At 34.0% G+C, this 17,777-nt stretch overlaps 5 protein-coding genes across 5 annotated transcripts; 1 reads left to right on the top strand and 4 right to left on the bottom strand.

Annotated features, from left to right (window-relative positions):
• Positions 1–874: 874 nt before the first annotated feature.
• EIN_398220 (hypothetical protein) lies at positions 875–3,093 on the top strand (the record flags this gene model as incomplete). The annotated part of the gene is made up of 3 exons (XM_004258615.1): positions 875–1,011; positions 1,140–2,611; positions 2,657–3,093. The coding sequence occupies 3 exons, from the start codon at positions 875–877 to the stop codon at positions 3,091–3,093; spliced, it is 2,046 nt and encodes a 681-aa protein (XP_004258663.1).
• Positions 3,094–3,693: 600 nt separating this feature from the next.
• EIN_398210 (hypothetical protein) lies at positions 3,694–5,559 on the bottom strand (the record flags this gene model as incomplete). The annotated part of the gene is made up of 1 exon (XM_004258614.1): positions 3,694–5,559. The coding sequence occupies one exon, from the start codon at positions 5,557–5,559 to the stop codon at positions 3,694–3,696; it is 1,866 nt and encodes a 621-aa protein (XP_004258662.1).
• Positions 5,560–5,820: 261 nt separating this feature from the next.
• EIN_398200 (protein serine/threonine kinase, putative) lies at positions 5,821–10,185 on the bottom strand (the record flags this gene model as incomplete). Its single annotated transcript, XM_004258613.1, has 1 exon — positions 5,821–10,185. The coding sequence occupies one exon, from the start codon at positions 10,183–10,185 to the stop codon at positions 5,821–5,823; it is 4,365 nt and encodes a 1,454-aa protein (XP_004258661.1).
• A 770-nt stretch (positions 10,186–10,955) lies between these two features.
• Positions 10,956–13,469, bottom strand: EIN_398190 (hypothetical protein; the record flags this gene model as incomplete). The annotated part of the gene is made up of 1 exon (XM_004258612.1): positions 10,956–13,469. One exon carries the CDS (start codon positions 13,467–13,469, stop codon positions 10,956–10,958), a length of 2,514 nt encoding a protein of 837 aa, XP_004258660.1.
• A 707-nt stretch (positions 13,470–14,176) lies between these two features.
• Positions 14,177–17,534, bottom strand: EIN_398180 (serine-threonine protein kinase, putative; the record flags this gene model as incomplete). The annotated part of the gene is made up of 3 exons (XM_004258611.1): positions 14,177–15,841; positions 15,946–16,288; positions 16,357–17,534. The coding sequence occupies 3 exons, from the start codon at positions 17,532–17,534 to the stop codon at positions 14,177–14,179; spliced, it is 3,186 nt and encodes a 1,061-aa protein (XP_004258659.1).
• Positions 17,535–17,777: the final 243 nt, after the last annotated feature.

Raw genomic sequence — 17,777 nt, 5'->3', positions numbered from 1 at the left:
TAAAATTACGAATAATTTTTAATTAATAATTTAATTATAAAAATCAGTTTTTTTAAATTTTAAAAATTAAGAAGTCTGTTTAAAAATGTTGTCCATTCGACAAAAAAATATACATAATCAGTTTAAAAAATAAAAATAATCAGAAAAAAATGTTGAAACTCGGTAAAAATTATGAAACAATGTTTTCGGAGTGTTTATAGTATAATTAATATATTTTATTTTGTATTTTTAATGTAGAAAAAGTTATTAATTAATAATAATTCTAATACTTTAAGAACATTTGAGGTAAAAATATGAAATAGGTTAAAGTAGACAATTAATAACAAAAAGATTTTTTCAAAAAAAATAAAAAAAATAAAAAAATAAATGTCACCAAAACTATAATTAAAGTATGTTTATATTATAAATATAATACTTTTTTGGAATGACAAAGAATTTTAAAAAAATGAAAAATAAGAATTTTCACACAAATTCAAAATATAATAAAACAAAAACAATTCCCAACAAAAGCGGGCATTTGTGGAACTAAATATTAAAAAATTTGAGTTTTTTATTACTTTTTTAATAATATTAGTGGATTTTTTTAACAACAAACCCAAAAATATAAATTCCAAAAATCACAGAGGCTTGACTTTTATTTTTTTGCCTTTTTTTTAATTAATTAATCTCAATTCCCAAATTGTTACTTACAATTACAGTTTTACTATATTAAAATCAAGTATAAACCATTTAAAATTCAATATGGGCACACATTTTGTGTTACAAAACTGTATTCCAAAACAGACAGATCGTTTAATAAAAGAATAATAGTGAAACCATAAATAAACTATACATTTTTTGATTAAAAAACAAAACTAAAAAATAGCGAAAGCACATGCAAGAACAAAACAATGAAATCGATCAAGAAAAAGTGCTTTTAGTCGACTCCGATGACATTCCACGAACTCAAAAATTGCGCAAGAAAAACTGGAAATGTGTCTTTCCCAATTGCAACGAACCCTTAAAAACACGGTTTGTTCATTTCATAAACAAAACTAATTTTAACTACCAAATCAACAACTCGTTAAATACCATTTATTGTGTTAATTTCCCTTGTATTGAACATGGCGTACATAAAAAACAACTCGTTAATTAAATAGGTTCAATTGCTACGCACACGTCTGGGACGCGCATTTGCGAGCGTATTACACACAACAATTTCCCGACTTGTATCCGAAAACTGCGTTTAAGAAGACTGCGAACAAAACGCCGATGAAGAGTGTATGTGAGAAGTACATGTTACAACTAGTTGAGAAGACTCAACCGAAAGAGAAGAACTCGGAGAGTTCTGCGCCACATTTGAATACCGACACGCACGAAGAAAGTTCCTCGAAGAACGTCGAGGAAAACATTTCAGCGCCAAGTTCGCCACAAGACTACCCCTTTGCATTTTTACAGAGTCAACTGCTTGGACAAACGGAGTCGGGGATCACTCATACGGAGTCCCCTAATCCAATTCAAGGCACCACACAGAACTACCAAGCTAATGAAACACAAATTGGACAAACACTTCAATTGAATCAATTGAATCAAATGAATCAATTCAATCCACTCAATCCATTGGGACAAATGACCGAGATGGAGACATTCCAATTACAAAACATCCAAAATCAGACGGGAGAACCCGACTTCATCAAAATCGAACAAATCACAGAACAACTGAGGCGGTTACACGTGTTTGGGGAGATCTTTGCGGAGAACGGGTATTTGGTGCGGTCGGATGCGCGGAGTAAAACGGACATCAAACGGATAGAAGACGCGTTAAAGAGTGTGACTGGACTTGTAGGGCGGAAGTTTGCGTATAAGACTGATGCGACGAAGATGAAGTATGGGTTCATCGCACAAGAAGTTGAGGAAGTGATTCCCGAGATCGTTCAGAAGGATGATGGCGGACAATTGTCTGTTGATTACTTAGGGGTGATCCCCTACATAGTTGAAGCGTTAAAAAGTATTCACGAGAACACAATAAGTCTTGAACAGACGTCGAAAGAGGAATATTTTGAGATGAGTAAAATTGTTGAAGACGCTGTTGGGCAGTTACAAGTCTTAATGCAAGAACATGGGAAGAATATTTTAGTTGAGAAACAGAATGAAGGGAAGATAGTGTCCTTTGAGGTCTTTGGCCCACCTATAGTTGTGTTAATGCTTGCTATAGTGTTTTCGATCTTTTCGATAGTGTTACCATTCTTTGTCCCGTATTTGTTCTTCACGTTGGGAGTGTTAGTGATCTTGACGATAGTGTTGTGGACGGTAGTGATAGCGCAGAGGAAGAAATTGAAGGACTTTTTGATTTTCCGAGTGATGAAAGTGACGTGGAAGAAGTCACAGTTCTTTGTATGGTTTGGGATAGTAGTGTTAATACACATATCGTTTATTATATCGACGGTGTTAGGGTTTGGTGGATTGATATTGACTGCTGCATTTGTCATGTTTTATTCAGGTGTAGGGGTTTGTGTATATGTACTTACGATGTCAAAAGCGTGTAAATGGAGATTTGGATTCACTGTAGTGACATTCTTGATTGCACTTGTTCTTGTTCTCATCACTTCGATTGTTGTTGCTGCGTTTCAACGTTTGTTTTTTGGGAGATAAAGAGAAGGTCGGAAATAACTAATAGCGTTTTGCACATTCAAAATACGAGAGATGGACAAGCCGTACTATGTAAAGATCAACCCGAAAGAACCAATCACCCCAATGGTCTTCTCATCACCCCCTTGGAATTGCTTCTCCCCAAAAGTAAGTACAGACGTCCCATTACCAGGGGATTTGGCTGTTATCATGCCGAGTAGTAATACCCCTAATTCAGTGTCACCGACTATACGGGGGATAGTAAGTACAGACATCTCAACCGTTGTAGTCACCGTCAAGATGACATGCTCCGGGTTCATTCCCGTCACTTATGGGAGTATTACGTTCAAGTCGTGCGAGACTAAGAGCGATCAAAATTCGTGTTTGAGTAATAAATGTGGGTGGTGTGAGACGAATGAAAAGTGTGGGTTTTGTGAGGATGGCGGAGAATTTTGTAATATTGATGGAACAAGTGGGTGTTCCTGAATGGGGAATTTCTTTGTGATGTGTATGATTTTTATTTAATTCAGTCTGTTGTGTGATTTTCAAAGTGGTTTATTTATTTAGTTAATAAAAACTATTTCAAATAGTAAAAACAATTTTATTAATTAATTAATTAATTAATTAATTAATTAATTATATAATTAATAGTTTAATGTATTAAACTTACTCATAGAAAGCGTTTATTATATTCTTTAATTTCTTTGCATCGACTCCATAGAACATTTGAGCTTCTTCATTCGAAATACCATCTCTACAATAATCAAGGTCGATATACCCCGTTTGTAATCCGTACACTAATGGCTCTGGAACTACTTCTTTTTTATTATTACTGAGGCTGACATAGTATATTTTCCGTCCATTTTCTTCTTTGATTGTATATCCCATCGTGTTCTGTATTCTTTTTAAATTTCTTTTTATATATCGTATTTAATAATTAAAATATGGTATATTATTAGTAAAAATAATACAATAAGTCATTAACGAAGCATATAATGACGAATTATAATGAGGTATAATGTATTAGACTAAAACTCTTATTCTTTGTATTATATTTAATAATAATTAAAAGTAACGAAGGATTACTTACTCCAGAGAGTTCAAATCATAGAGAAATGCCGATTCCCCACAATTGATAGTACTGATCTTGTTGTTAAACACGATAGCTTGAATGTCAGGTTTAAAGTTGATTGGAAACCTTCCCAGTAATATTCCATTTTGTGTAAAGAAAATTTCTGATGTATTTATAATCCCACACCCACAGACGTTGGACTTCTTCTCTTCATTTCCAAATGTCCTTTTTTTTTCATTTTCACAAAAGTCGATTTCAACGTCTTCACTATAAAAACTAAAGACTTTGAATGGCAAATTGGATTCACTTTTGTGACTCTTCATGTGCTCATATATATCAGCAACTCCAATAGAAATGAATTGATTGAGTTTCATATCAACTTCAAAGTAGTCGAATGGATTGCTATGCGAAGCACTTGTTTCCAAATTAGTATTAAACGTCCTATACACGGTTTTGTACTCCCATTCACCTCCTTTATCAATATCAACTTCTCCATTCACAAAACTGTGAAGGGACTTTGATACAAAGTGAAGACTTCTATTATTTCTCATTGTATTGAATGTGTCGTAAATTTTCCCATTCATTTGTATGTCGTTTAAATTGACAAAGACAAAATTCCCTTCTTCTATGTCTTCACTTCTTGTTATAGAACTTAACTCAACATTGCCTGAATCTACAATTTGAATCTTTCGAAGTGCCTCGACTTGTCTTTGGTAAATTATCTCTTGTGATATATTAATTCCTATATATTGTAATGGAGTTGTGGTCTTGCCGTAGAACTTCACATCTTCACAAGATTGAATCCATAACACTCGCAATTTTTGAAGGCCACATTGTTCTTTAAATAGAAGTCTTTCACAATTGATAATCGACAAAATTTCAACGTTCAAAAATGAACACTCAAATGTGACTGTATTGATAGTATTTAAAAAGAGTTGCCTCACATTCAAAAAGTCCGTTTTTAATAGAAATGGTTCTTCAAACTGACATCCATTCATATAAAACACTTCGACTGATTGTGGAAGTCCAGTTTGAGTCAGAAATTCTTCATTGTTTTCACATGTTTGCTCTATTGCGTGTGGATATGCCATTTCAAGTCTTTCATCTTCTTGGAGTTCTCCTTTAATGCCCACCTTACCTTCTTCACATAGAAGTGCACTTCTCTTGTGCAAATTGTTCAAATAGTGATAATAAAAGTTTATTTCTTTAAATTGCTCTTCAGCTACTTTCCATTCATCAGTGTTGCTCTCAATCTGACAAACAACTTTTGTTCTATTAAAGTTTGGAATGCACTTCGTTATTGTTGTAAAGCATTCTTTCATACTTGTGTCGTTTTCATTTTCAAAATACAGTGGACAATTTACTACAACCAATTTGGGCATCTTATAATTGAGCTTTTTTCCACCTTCCGTGTAATTCACAAGAAATTCTGTTATACTCGTAATGTCCCCTTCAAGTCTCTCAAGTCGTTGAAACTGTTTTGCCTTTGAAATGATAATTTGTGTGACCTTTTTTAATGTTCCCTCACCATACAAATCAAGTACCCCTGATGTGATTTTTGGTATTAGAAGGTCAAAAGTCTCGATGGTAAGAAGTTCTTTTTTAAATAAAATTTTCAAATTTGGAGATCGAATCAAATCTACTTGTAAAAGATATGGAATCACCTTTTCTGTATAAATAGGAGTGTCATACGTCTCTGGGGAAAAGTGTTTAAAGAACCAAATCACTGATTTCTCGTTCTGTAGTTTCGGGGTGACTCGCATTGTATGGATCATTTGTTCGCATTTGTGGTTGACTCCAAGAAATGTTTGTAAGTCTTCTTTGTATTCAAAGTGTAATACAACACTCAACAAGTAAAAATGATCAAGACAAATACCCATCACCTTTGTTTTTAAAGATAAAACATTTCTATTTTTATATAAATTAATAATAGTATTATTTATTAGTTAATTCTATTTTTACATTTTATAGAATTAAAAATCTATATTTAATTAATATAAATTTGTTTAATATTGAATATACTATTTTATAGTATTAAAAATAATATATTACTATTATAATAAGTTAAAAACTATTAAATAGTAAAAAAACAATGAATGGTTTACTTCTTTTTTATTAGATTATTTATAATAAATAATAGATTACACCAATTGAGACATTTCGTCAATAAACATCTCAACACCAATTCTTTGGGACGGGTCGTTGTTCCATATTTGCTGAATCAAATTGTATACTTCATCACTCATATTTGGTGTTTTTGGACGTCTCCCCCCTTTCGCGATAAAGGTAGCAATATCCCAAGGAAAATGAAATAATTTTTTGGGGTAACAATCGACCCACCCAATAACTTCGTAAGCACTTATTGCCAAAGAAAATACGTCGGCCTTTTCTGTGTATCTCTGACCTTCTAGCACTTCAGGAGCCATATACTTTGGTGTACCAACTCCTTTAGTAAATGTCATGTTGTTCACCAATGAATTGATATTTCTTGATGCCCCAAAGTCAGTCAGTTTAGCATTAGCTTTGACATCGGAGTCGAGTGAAATCACCAAAATGTTATCAGGTTTGATGTCTCTGTGTAATATCCCATTTTGGTGTAAGTACAAAATGCCCCTTGAAGCGTCTAAAACAATTTTTATTCTCAACTCCAAACTAAGTGGGTTATCAGTCCTCTTATTTATGACATCCTGTAAAGACCCATATTGTGCAAATTCAGTGACCATACAGATCTTATTTGGTATAACAACAGCACCATAGAAGTGTACAATATACTCGTTTCGAAACTTGTCTAACATCGACACTTCTTTTATAAACTCTTTCATCATCTTTTCATCGTTGTACGACTGTTTCATCTTCTTAATAGCAACCGATTTTCCTCTAAAAATACCTTTATAAACTATTCCAAAGGATCCTTGTCCTAACTTCTTCCCTTCTGTCAATTCACGATAATCAAGTCGTGTCGTTAATTCAGTCTTGGTTTCTACTCGTAACCTACCAACAATTTCTTGGCTGTTAGATAAATCGATTAACACGACAGCTATTTGATCTTTGATCTCACATGTACAGTAAGGGGTGATGAATACCTCAAACTCACAAGCCTCATCTTTTCGAAGACGTACAGTATTTGGAACAAATCGAAATGAAAATTGGTCGATTTCGGATCGTACTGAAAATTGTATGAGAACACTGTGCTTTGTTTTGTTGCCAATGCAGATGACTTCTCGGGTCTCAGACAACACGGGAATTTCTTCTACATTTTCATCAAATTTGAGACATTCCATGTTCGCAACTATTTTATCACCAAGAAGGAAGGAGAGTGGGGAGTTCGAGTTTTTGATTTTGAATATAGTCAGGTTCAGTTTCGCCTGTTTTGAACGACGTCTGGCTTGTAGGACTTTTTGTATTATAATAAATACAATTATAAGCAATATAATACATATTATAATAACAGCAAGAGGTACACCAATTATAACTCCATAATTCAAACCTAACTCACAACGATCTCCACTGTCATTTGGATGATACCATCCACTGCATTTCACACACATGCTGTTTTCTGATCGTATGCAGAACTCAATTAATGTGTACGGAGTACAAATTCCACTTCTCAAAACATTGTCGTCTTTACAAGAAGTGCAAATGGATAACGAGGAACATGTTGTACAACGCATTTCACATTTGTTACAACGGCTATTATGAAGATAAAACCCCGGTTCACACTGAAGACATCCAGTGTCATCTTTTGAAATGCAATTGGTCAAATTTGAATATGTTTGGCATAAAGGAGATTCAACAGAGATTTTAAAGTAGCCACTACGACACGTTAAACATGTGTCACCTTGGTTACACGTTTCACAAGACGTATCACATGGTAGACATTCTCTTTCAACACGATAATACCCAGTTTTACACAAAGCACATCCATCTCCTTCAATGATAAGTTGTTTACATGTGGTGCTGAGAACATTATTGGATTGACATGTCTTCTTAGAGTCAAGGTAATACCCTCTGGAACACGACAAACAATATGTGCTATTGTAACACTCTAAACAGTTTTCGCTACATTGAAGACATCTCAACGCACCTTCAGAAGAAGACAAATAGTATGTATCAACACAACGCATACACCCAAGTGAACTATTAATAATGCACTTTTCTGTATCATCTAGTTGAGTCTTGGGGTTGTAAAATGGATATTGCATTTCATTTGTATACTCTTGAGTGTCGTTCAATTCGCTTGGAACATCAAGAGGAATGCAAAGTCCATCAGAAAGTAAAGCGTTTATACTACACTTCTTGCACTTCCCAAGCTCAAATTCGATCTCACAATTGTCATCATTTTTCTCACAAAAAGTATATTCAAAATCATCTGTGTTATACTGGTAGAAGTGATATCCAGAAACACACTTTTGACACTTTTCAACCCTTTTTTTCTCACAAAAGAAGTCAATTGTTGACTTGCAATGAGTTGGACTCGACAAAATGTGATTTTCATCACAAGAAAGACAAATCCCTTTTACACTTGCGGAACAATAATCAACAACACTTTTTTCACAAATTCCATTGATGACATTGTAATTTGTGTGAGAACATTTTGCACAAGTACTTGCAGATACTGTTTCACACAACTTGTCATTAGAACATTCATTGGAATTGTAATTTATTGAATTGTTTTTTGCACATGATAACACATATTGTTGTGAATTGTATGAAAAACACTCTTTGTAATTGTTGTCACAAGGAAGACATTCATTTGTGTTACTCAAATATTCTCCACTCCCACATTTGAACATTTTATTGTCTCTGTATGTACGCTTTGTATCGTTAATTAAAGTACAAAGACCATCGGCATTAGTATAATTGTCGTTACACAGAACACAAATTCCAGAATTATTGGTCGACGTGAAATACTTACAGTTCTCAACACTTTCAACACAATTGGAATTAATTGAAATGGTGTTGTTACAGTCACATCCCTTTCGCGTTTTGTTGTTAAAACCATTTGTGTCACATGAGTCCCAAAAGTTGAAACACATATTGTCCAGTAAAAAGCTATCAGTTTGGCATAAGAGGCACGTTGTTGAATTTAGTGGACTGATACACTTATCAAGTGTTTGGCAATTGAGACTTGTTTTGTTATAAAAGTGTTCGCTCCCACAAGAAATACATTTTCCATTTAAAACCACAAAAGGTTCGTAACAAAGTGTACATACCGCAATACCAACATGTGTTGTAGAACACAATTTGCAATTGTCAATTGTTTCAAAACACTTCTGACAGAATGTTTGATTAAATTTGTATTCATTTTGTTGGCACGAAACACAGTACCCATCTTGAAGTATGTATGGATCTATACATTGAGTACATTGTTCGACTGTATTCAAACAAGACTCACAATTTGTGATATTTGAACAGGGGTGGCATTGTTTGTCTTTTGGAAAATAGTTTTCATCACAGACATTACAACTTCTTGAAAAATCCGTTGCACAAATTGTACAGTGCTGGTCATAAGTCTTACACGAATCACAATAAAGTGGGTGTTCGATAGAAAGTACTTTATTTTCTTCACAAGCCTCACAAAACCCATTTTCTGTGTTACATTGATTGTCACAAGTCGAGTCACAATCAACACATTGTTGTTCATTCGTAGTTAAATTAAGTACTGGATATTTACCAGTAAAACATTTCTCACACTTCCTCTCAAATTGCGTGTTACAAGTCATACAATTTGTGTCAAAAGCAGAACAATTTTCACATGTTTTGTTACTCGTTGAAAACACAAAATTTGAAGCACAGGAATTACACTTCCCATTTATTTTGTCACATACAGAGTCAAGACAACTACTATCACATTGAATACATTGCGTTTTATCATCTGATATGTAATACCCATCTTTACAAGTGTCACATTTCCCGACTTCAGAACACAACAAACAATTGGCAACATTCAAGTCACATCTTTTACAGATGTAATTCACAAGAACAAACCCGGCAACACACGTTTTACAACTACTTGTTTTGCAGTCCCCAGCGCAATTCACATCACAACAATAGAATGGATTTTGGTCGGTAGTGGTGTTTGAGTGACAATTCCCACAGTAGTACTTTTTTGAATCATAGCCAGTGTCCACCAACTCATCACATCGTCTGCACTTCAAGACAAATATAAGTGGAATGCCTTCTTTATAAAGTGAATATCCTTCTTGGCATTTGTCACAAGATATATCAGAACCATACTCACATCCTTCTAACTTACTAGACCCTTCTTTGGTTTCACTTTTAGTTGTCAACACTTTCTTCTCAGTGACTGTGAAATCTTTGTCATCGCATATGATAGTAAGTCCACTTTTCGAACGATTCAATACCAATTCATTGTTAGTACTCAAACATACACCACGTGAACATGAAATTCCTTTCTCACAGAATATAACAGTATCTTCATTACACCAAACACCCACTGAAATTGTTGTGAGTATTGTGAGAACAAAAAGAAGAGATGTTTCCATTAGTAGGCAACTTCCTGTCTATACAACTCAGTTAAGTTTCTTACTAAATTTGACGCTTTTAACTCTTCTTATTCCACATCTTTCATCAAACTATAATAATATAGTATTTTAAATTAAATACAATCAAAAACTGTTATAATTGTTGTATATAAATAGTTTATTTTCTTTTTTTATTTGGTTAGTAAGTTATTTTTTCTGTTCATTTACTTTGTTAAATAAATATCTAAACCAAATGATGAAAACATATAGACAAATTTACTTAAATTCCCGTTATTTAGCACTATAATTGTTTATTTTTACCAATCTTTTATGTCGAATGATTTGAAAAAACACTCGAGGCTTTTTTATTTCATTTTTAACTTTTTGAACTATAATTTTAGTTTTTATATAATTAATTTTCTTATATAATTTCCCAAAGATATTCCAATTTTTTGATTGTTTTTTCAACTATAATTGTACTACAAATTACTATATATTATAATAAAAATAATTTCCAAGAAACAGTAAAATGAAAAGTTTTTGTTATTCGACAGTGTCGATTGATTTTATTTTTCGAACGATAATTATTATAATAATTCTAAAAAAAGGTACAAAACATTATAATAACTATTTATTAATAATATAATTAATAAAAATAAAATCAACTTAATTTACTATTACAAAACTATAATATTACCAATTAGAAACTATAACAACACATCCCTATTTTATAGTAAAAATGACCACATGATTCGTACTTGTTGTATACACAATAATACATTCCGTCACATTCACATACACGTATGACACCCTCTGAAACACATATAGTACTCTTTCCAAAGTATTGGTTGCAGTTGTTCGAGTTTATCGATGGGCATCACATTGAACTCCATCTTACAATTTGCGTTGAAGAACTTTTTGTCGAAGAGATCCTTTTTAATGAACTCAAAGACGTTTTTAGTGTTTTTCCCGAACTCCACGAACTCGTCGAAGCAGTTAAATCTGAAGTTGTAGCAATAACACGAGTACACTTGGAACATCAGTTCTTTCAAGAATTCCTCAGAGAATTCGAATTCGTCTGGGTACACCTTCATGACTTGCACCACACAATCAACAAACTGGAGAAAGATAGGAGCGCTCTCTGACACTCCATTTGACCCCAAATTACGCGATCTATCAGAGAATTTATGACCAATAAGACACCACTCCTTCTCAATAAGTATTCCAAACCCATCAAAAGTTCTATAATACGGGTCTACTAATATCATCGACAGACACACCAATTGTGCTGTTCTATCCCATCCATCACTACAATGCACTAAGACACTATTTCCTGAAATAACCTCTTTTGTGATCTGTATAGCACCTTTAAGGATCTTAGTGATGTGCTTCAGCCACCCTTCAACTCCTTCAAAATTGGAGTCTAAGACCCCATATAACAAGTCCTCTGCTTCCCTCATTTTGTGAATGTTGTCGATGTTTAAATACGTCAGTGTGCTATTTGCATAATTCTTAGTGTTTTCACTCCCCATCCCTTTCACTCGATTCACATTGGCATTCAGTTTTGGTCGAGCATCAAAGATCTTTAGGACTTTGTTCTTACTCATGTTGGCATACTCGTCAAGAATTTGCTCATCAAGTGAACTCCGCGAAGCTAACACCCCCGTCCCAGGTTGACTCGACCGACATAAAACAGAAAGACTTGGAATGAGATATGAGATGACAGGGATTCGTCCCTTCGATCGAAACTGCGCCGATTGAATAAGTTGACATTCACTGAACTTAGAAGGGACAGCTACACACGGCGGATATGTCGGACATATTTTCAAGTCACACAGTTGCACGCTTTTCATCTTCAAAACCCCCATTCGAATGAACTCAGCCTTCACTCGAGAGACTTGGTCGACGGACTCATCCACGGCACTCCTCTCCTCTTTTTGTGGCAACGAGAAAATTTCGGACTGCGCCGATTTCTCTTGTGCAGAGAAGGCGTTGAGTAACTTCACTGCGTCTTGTTCGTCTTTAAAATAGCCGATATAGAACTTATAGAAATTCTTTGCTAGAACAAGAAGTGTTGAAAATTTGTTACTCGCAAGTTCAAACGACTTGATTTTGACTTTTTTAATTGAAGTGACGGGAACAAAGAACGTTCCGTTGCAGGTAGGGTTTGGTGTTGAAAAATTGAGGAATGTTGTTTTGTCGAGTTTGTCGTTCTGTTTCAGGAAAATGATTCTTGCGGATGTGAAGAGTAATGTGCCGAAAATAGGTTTGACTGTCGACTTCTCTTTATTAAAGTGGAGGTGGACCATTTCATTGACGACCAATTCCAACTTCTCGCAATGAAAGAGATTATACTCCTCATGTAAATGGATAGGTGCGGAGCATTTTTGAGCCAAGAGATTTAAGACGTGCATTTTCTGTTGCGCGTTGAGGACTTTGGCGTACGCGTGTAAGTCGGGGATTTTTCCGTCTTCGATTAACCCTAAAATGAGTGTGGAGCGCAAATTCGAGATTTCCGTCGACAAGTCGATGACTGCATTTTCCGAATAGAACGAAAGAGGCCCAATCGCCTTTTCTAAAGTGTTTGGTTCGACTCCGAAGAAGGTAGTGATCAACACATGGAACAAGAAAGGTAAAGTGACAGGTAAGTGTCTTTCATTGATCGATTGAATCAATCCCGTCAAGTTCAGTGTCGCTTCCATTCGCAATTGGTCCTTCAAAAATTTTCGTTGGATTGGGTTGATCTCATTGTTGTAAGACGTCAATATCGAGCCCGGACTTAAAACTATCCGTTCAGTCACTTTCTGTTGTCTTGGCGAATTTAAGAGGGAAATGCCTTTGCGTGGGGAGACAATGTTAGTGATGACGTTTTTACTACAAATGATTGAGCGGAGGGTAGTCTTGTTAATCGACGACACCCACTTCACCGCCTCTTCTTGTATTGAAGTATAAAATGTGTAGTTCTGGTCTGTCTGTGATATTGTGAATCCGCTTTGGTCTTGAAGTAATTGTAAAGAGAGTGGTGGTAATTGAATAGCGACAAAAGGGAGACTGAATTGGTTCTCTGTGACATATACATAGAGGTAAGGCATTTGATTTGATACGGTCATTAGTGTTACACTTAAATACTCAGTGTTCGTATCTACTAAGTTCATTGTCGTCGATTGAATGTTTGAGTTTTTCATTAAGACCTTCCCTTTTCTGATATAGTGTGTAGTACTCAGTAAAGGTAAGTAAAAACTCTTTAAAAGTCTTTGTCTCCTTGCATTCTTTTGAAACGTTGTGTTGGTATATAATGACTCCATTAGTGTGTTATACACTATTAAATACTTCTTCGTGTAATTCAAGGGGTCCGCCTGTAATATAAAGTCGACGTCTTTTTTATTTACTTCGCCTTCTATACTGTCGATACTCTATTGATCAGTTTGAACACTTTAAATTGTATCATATGGAGTAACTAACAAACAGATGTTAATATCGACTTGAGTTGATCTGGTGACCTGTATATCGTATATTGCCCACTATTCGTCTCAACTAATACATGAAATATAATGAGGGACCAATGGTCTTCTAAAATGGTTGAAAACTTTATGAGGCGTATCGCAATACCATTCTTCTGCTTTTCGCTCATCAAAACGTTAAGAAAAGGTAGACTTTTTAGTTCTAAAGTTATACAAAATTATCTAAAAGTTTTGAATCAAAAAAGTCGGGTTTTATGTCGAATTTTCTAATACAAAAGACTTGCTTGTTCTTCATCTTTTCAGGATGTTTTTCATATAAAATAGTTTTATTTGTCATTTATTTTTAATTTCGTAATAGTTGTCAATAAACATAATTATGAATATTTTGTTCGTCATAACGAAATAATTTGTCTATTTGTCACTCACAAACATATTTTATTATTTTATTATATTTTTATTAAATTAATATTATTAAATATTAGTGTTAATTTATTATATTTATTTATATTTGTGATGGTTTAAATATAGAATATTTAATAATGATTATTTAATTACTCTGAAATACTATTAATCTGCTTTTGTATTCTGTCTGTTCGTTTGTTAACAATTTCAACAATTTTTTCGTTCTGATTTCCTTCTTCTAAATGATTGTTAACGTCTTCGTCTATTTTCACGATACTGTTACACACTTGATCGAAGGAAGGGCGATCTTTAGGATCAGCTCTCCAGCATTCCATAATCATATTTTTGTATAGAGTCGGGATGTTTTGATCAAAAGAGAGTCTTTTTCCTTCTTCGACGTGTCTTTTGATGTCGAATATCGATTTAAGTTGTGCATATGGTTCGACTTGGTAATAGAGTTCCCATGCTGTGATAGCAAATGAATAGACATCACCAGCAAACGTGTATTCGTCTTTGAAAGTCTCAGGTGCTGCATAGATAGGTGTGCCAAGTCCCTTGTCTTCGCTGTTAGTAATTGATTTCTTTTTGAATCGCGATGTTCCAAAGTCTGTGATTTTGATAGTACATGCGCTGTTACAGTCAAGTGAGTTGACCAACAAATTGTCGGGCTTCAAGTCCAAGTGCATGATTCTGTTCTCATGAAGAAATTGCATTCCACGTGATGTGTCAAACAACATCCGCACTTTCAATTTGTATGGCATCTTGACATAGTCTTCTTTCTCTTGTCGCAAATATTCACCAAGTGAGCCAAGAATGAAGAATTGGATGACCATCGACACTTGTGGGATGTATGTCACTGACCCAATGTAACTCGCTATGAACGGATTCCTCAGCTTTGCCATCATCTCACACTCAGCAACAACATTCTTCTTCAACTCAGCAACTTCGTCTTCATCCAATTTCTCCCATCGAAACTGCTTCACAGCAACTGCAACACTTCGATAACTCCCCATATACACTCGTCCCATCGCTCCTTCTGCTATTGGCTTCTCTGAAATAGAAAGTTCGTCCATATCAATATGTGTCGAACTCGCCGCATCTGTGGCCAAAATTAAGTTGTGGTGGTATTTTTTTAAGACGCTTTTTGAGAGTTTGTCCATATTTCTTTGGTCAGAATTATTCCATGTCTCAAAGTTCTTGTCTTTTAACAACAGAGCTATTTCATTGAGAGTTCCACGACTGTGAGAGAACCAAACGGTGTATGGGATTTTCATTCCTTTCAATTTAGTTGTACAATATAATGTCATATAACATGTGACGTAACCACTTGCTCTTGGTCTCATTATAGCAACTTGTGGATCAAAGTGAAACACATATTTTGGAGTATTTGGTGTGTGAAATATGACCATCATATATTTGTTTCTACTTCTATTTTTAACTTGTATATTCTCGTATCGAGTGTCCATAATAGCAGTCGCACTAGTCGAGTTTCCAAAGTCGAGTTGTTCAGGATCAACTTCAAATTTGGATTCTTTGTTTGGTTCACAATTGACAGAGCCGTTGATATAATAATAGTACGTTGGTTGTTGTTCTCTAAACACTTCAATGTCTATTTGTTTGTAATTAAGAACAAGTAGAATAACTGTTATTATAATAGTTATCAAAATCACAACAAATACAATTCCTCCAATAACAATACCAGCTATTGCTCCTCCACCAATTGATTTGAGTTTACATGATGTTGTTTCTTCGGGGTTGGTGATATATCCTTTTATACACAAACATTGATCATTACAGTTCACACCACCATCACACTACAATTGAGTTTATTGTTGTTAATTTTTAACATTAAAATAATACAAAATAGTTTGTTCATAATTGTTAAATGTAATACAACTTTTATATAACAAAAACAAACTTCTTCATCTTTGAGACTTTTTGTACCCCAATGAACTTGATCAATTTTATTATTCCCACAATTGATGGATTGACACTTAAAACTAGTATTATTAAAGAAAAACCCGTTTGCAGTGTCACAGTAACAGTTTTGAGCACACCCATATTCACTTCGTTTGCACTCTTCAATATCAAGTTTGTTGTCATCATGACAATAATTTGATACACATAAATTGTTTTGAAGAGTATATCCACTCTCACATTTACAATATTGATCACACCCATTTGATCCAAAGTAGCACAAATCGTCGTGATCTTTAACTTGCCAATTGTCATGATAATAACACAACAAATGACAATCATCTCTTAATGTAAGTATTATTATAATACTATACTATACCATAACAATAGATATCATTATTTAACAACAAACCCACCATATCCACTCTTGCAAACACACTTTGCTTCACTTGTTACACACTCTCCTTGTCCATTCTCCGCGTTACAGTGATTTGGGCAAATGACTTGATATGTAAATAAAACATCTGAGTAATAATCCTGTGTAAATAATGAAAATTTTCTTTCATTTTTAGCTCCTTGAATATTTGCTAATATTCCCTCTTGTTCTGATTCAAGCGTCGACACCTTTGAACCACTCCACAGTCTTTCACATAAAGCAATTAAAGAATCATTAGTGAATATAATTTTATTTAAAAGGAAGTAATTCAATTTGTTTGATCTTTTTGTGGAGAGAAGAAGTGAATAATTAGCATCAAAAGTGATGGTAAAAATCACAATCTTTGAAAGAAAAGTTGGCATACAAGTTGGATAGTAATATATTCCAATAGTGTCAAACGAGTATTTCACTTCTCTCACAATCGACAAATTCTTTACCATTTCATCTGTTTCTTTTTGTGAAATTATTGTTGTGTTATCTTTTAATTGAAACACTGAAAATGTCACTGTTAAAGTTGCGTTAATTGTTTTCACTGTGTCTGTTGATATGAAAAATGTGAAAACGATTTCTTGTGTGCCGTTATTGACATAATCAGAATGAAAAAAGTTTCCCTTTATTATAACATTACGTGATGACATTGGTGAAGAAGTATGAGCCATACAATTCCCACTCTTTGCATCTCTTTTGGAGTTAGTGATATCCATTGACATGGAAACATCGTCACGATTTTTATCAACAATAGCGTACATGTAATTGTTTTTGATAGGAGTCATATTAAGCTTGAACCATTTACCAACTCGGTATTTCATTGGATATCGACAAAAACTGTAATCAAGTGGTGTATTTAAGTCTAATAATATGGGAGTGGGAATATTTGGAAAGATTTCTTGGATGTACTGATCATCGGGCATCCACCTGTTTTTACTTAATATTGAATTTGACTTAAGACACTGCCCTTCTGAATTCATGAGATATGCTTCAGGGTTTAATGCACTTGGTGAACTCCATTTACACAAGTTACAAGTGTGGTCGTCATCAAATGTATCTGAACATGTTGTGTTACAAGTGTAGTCTGCCATACATGAAGAACAGCCTTTGGAACACAAAAAACTCGAAGAAAGTGGCACCAAAAGTATAAGGAGAATACAAGTCATTGATTTAATTTTTGACTACATAAATCGGTCAACCTTTATATACAAAAATCACAACAAATTAATGAAATGAAATGATCAAAAAAGACTCAAATCTCACTTGGATTGACCCATTGTTTTGTTTGATGAATATTCAAAACAATATAAACTATCGAAATAATTCTTAATATAGCATTTTTTGAATTCCATTATTCATTTTGTTTAAATGAAATAATCTCCTTTTATTTGTTTTTATTATAGGAGTAT

This window comes from Entamoeba invadens (assembly GCF_000330505.1).
Source record: "Entamoeba invadens IP1 unplaced genomic scaffold scaff_1105074724775, whole genome shotgun sequence".
NCBI lineage: Eukaryota > Evosea > Mastigamoebida > Endamoebidae > Entamoeba > Entamoeba invadens.
This window is presented reverse-complemented; position numbering and strand designations above follow the sequence as displayed.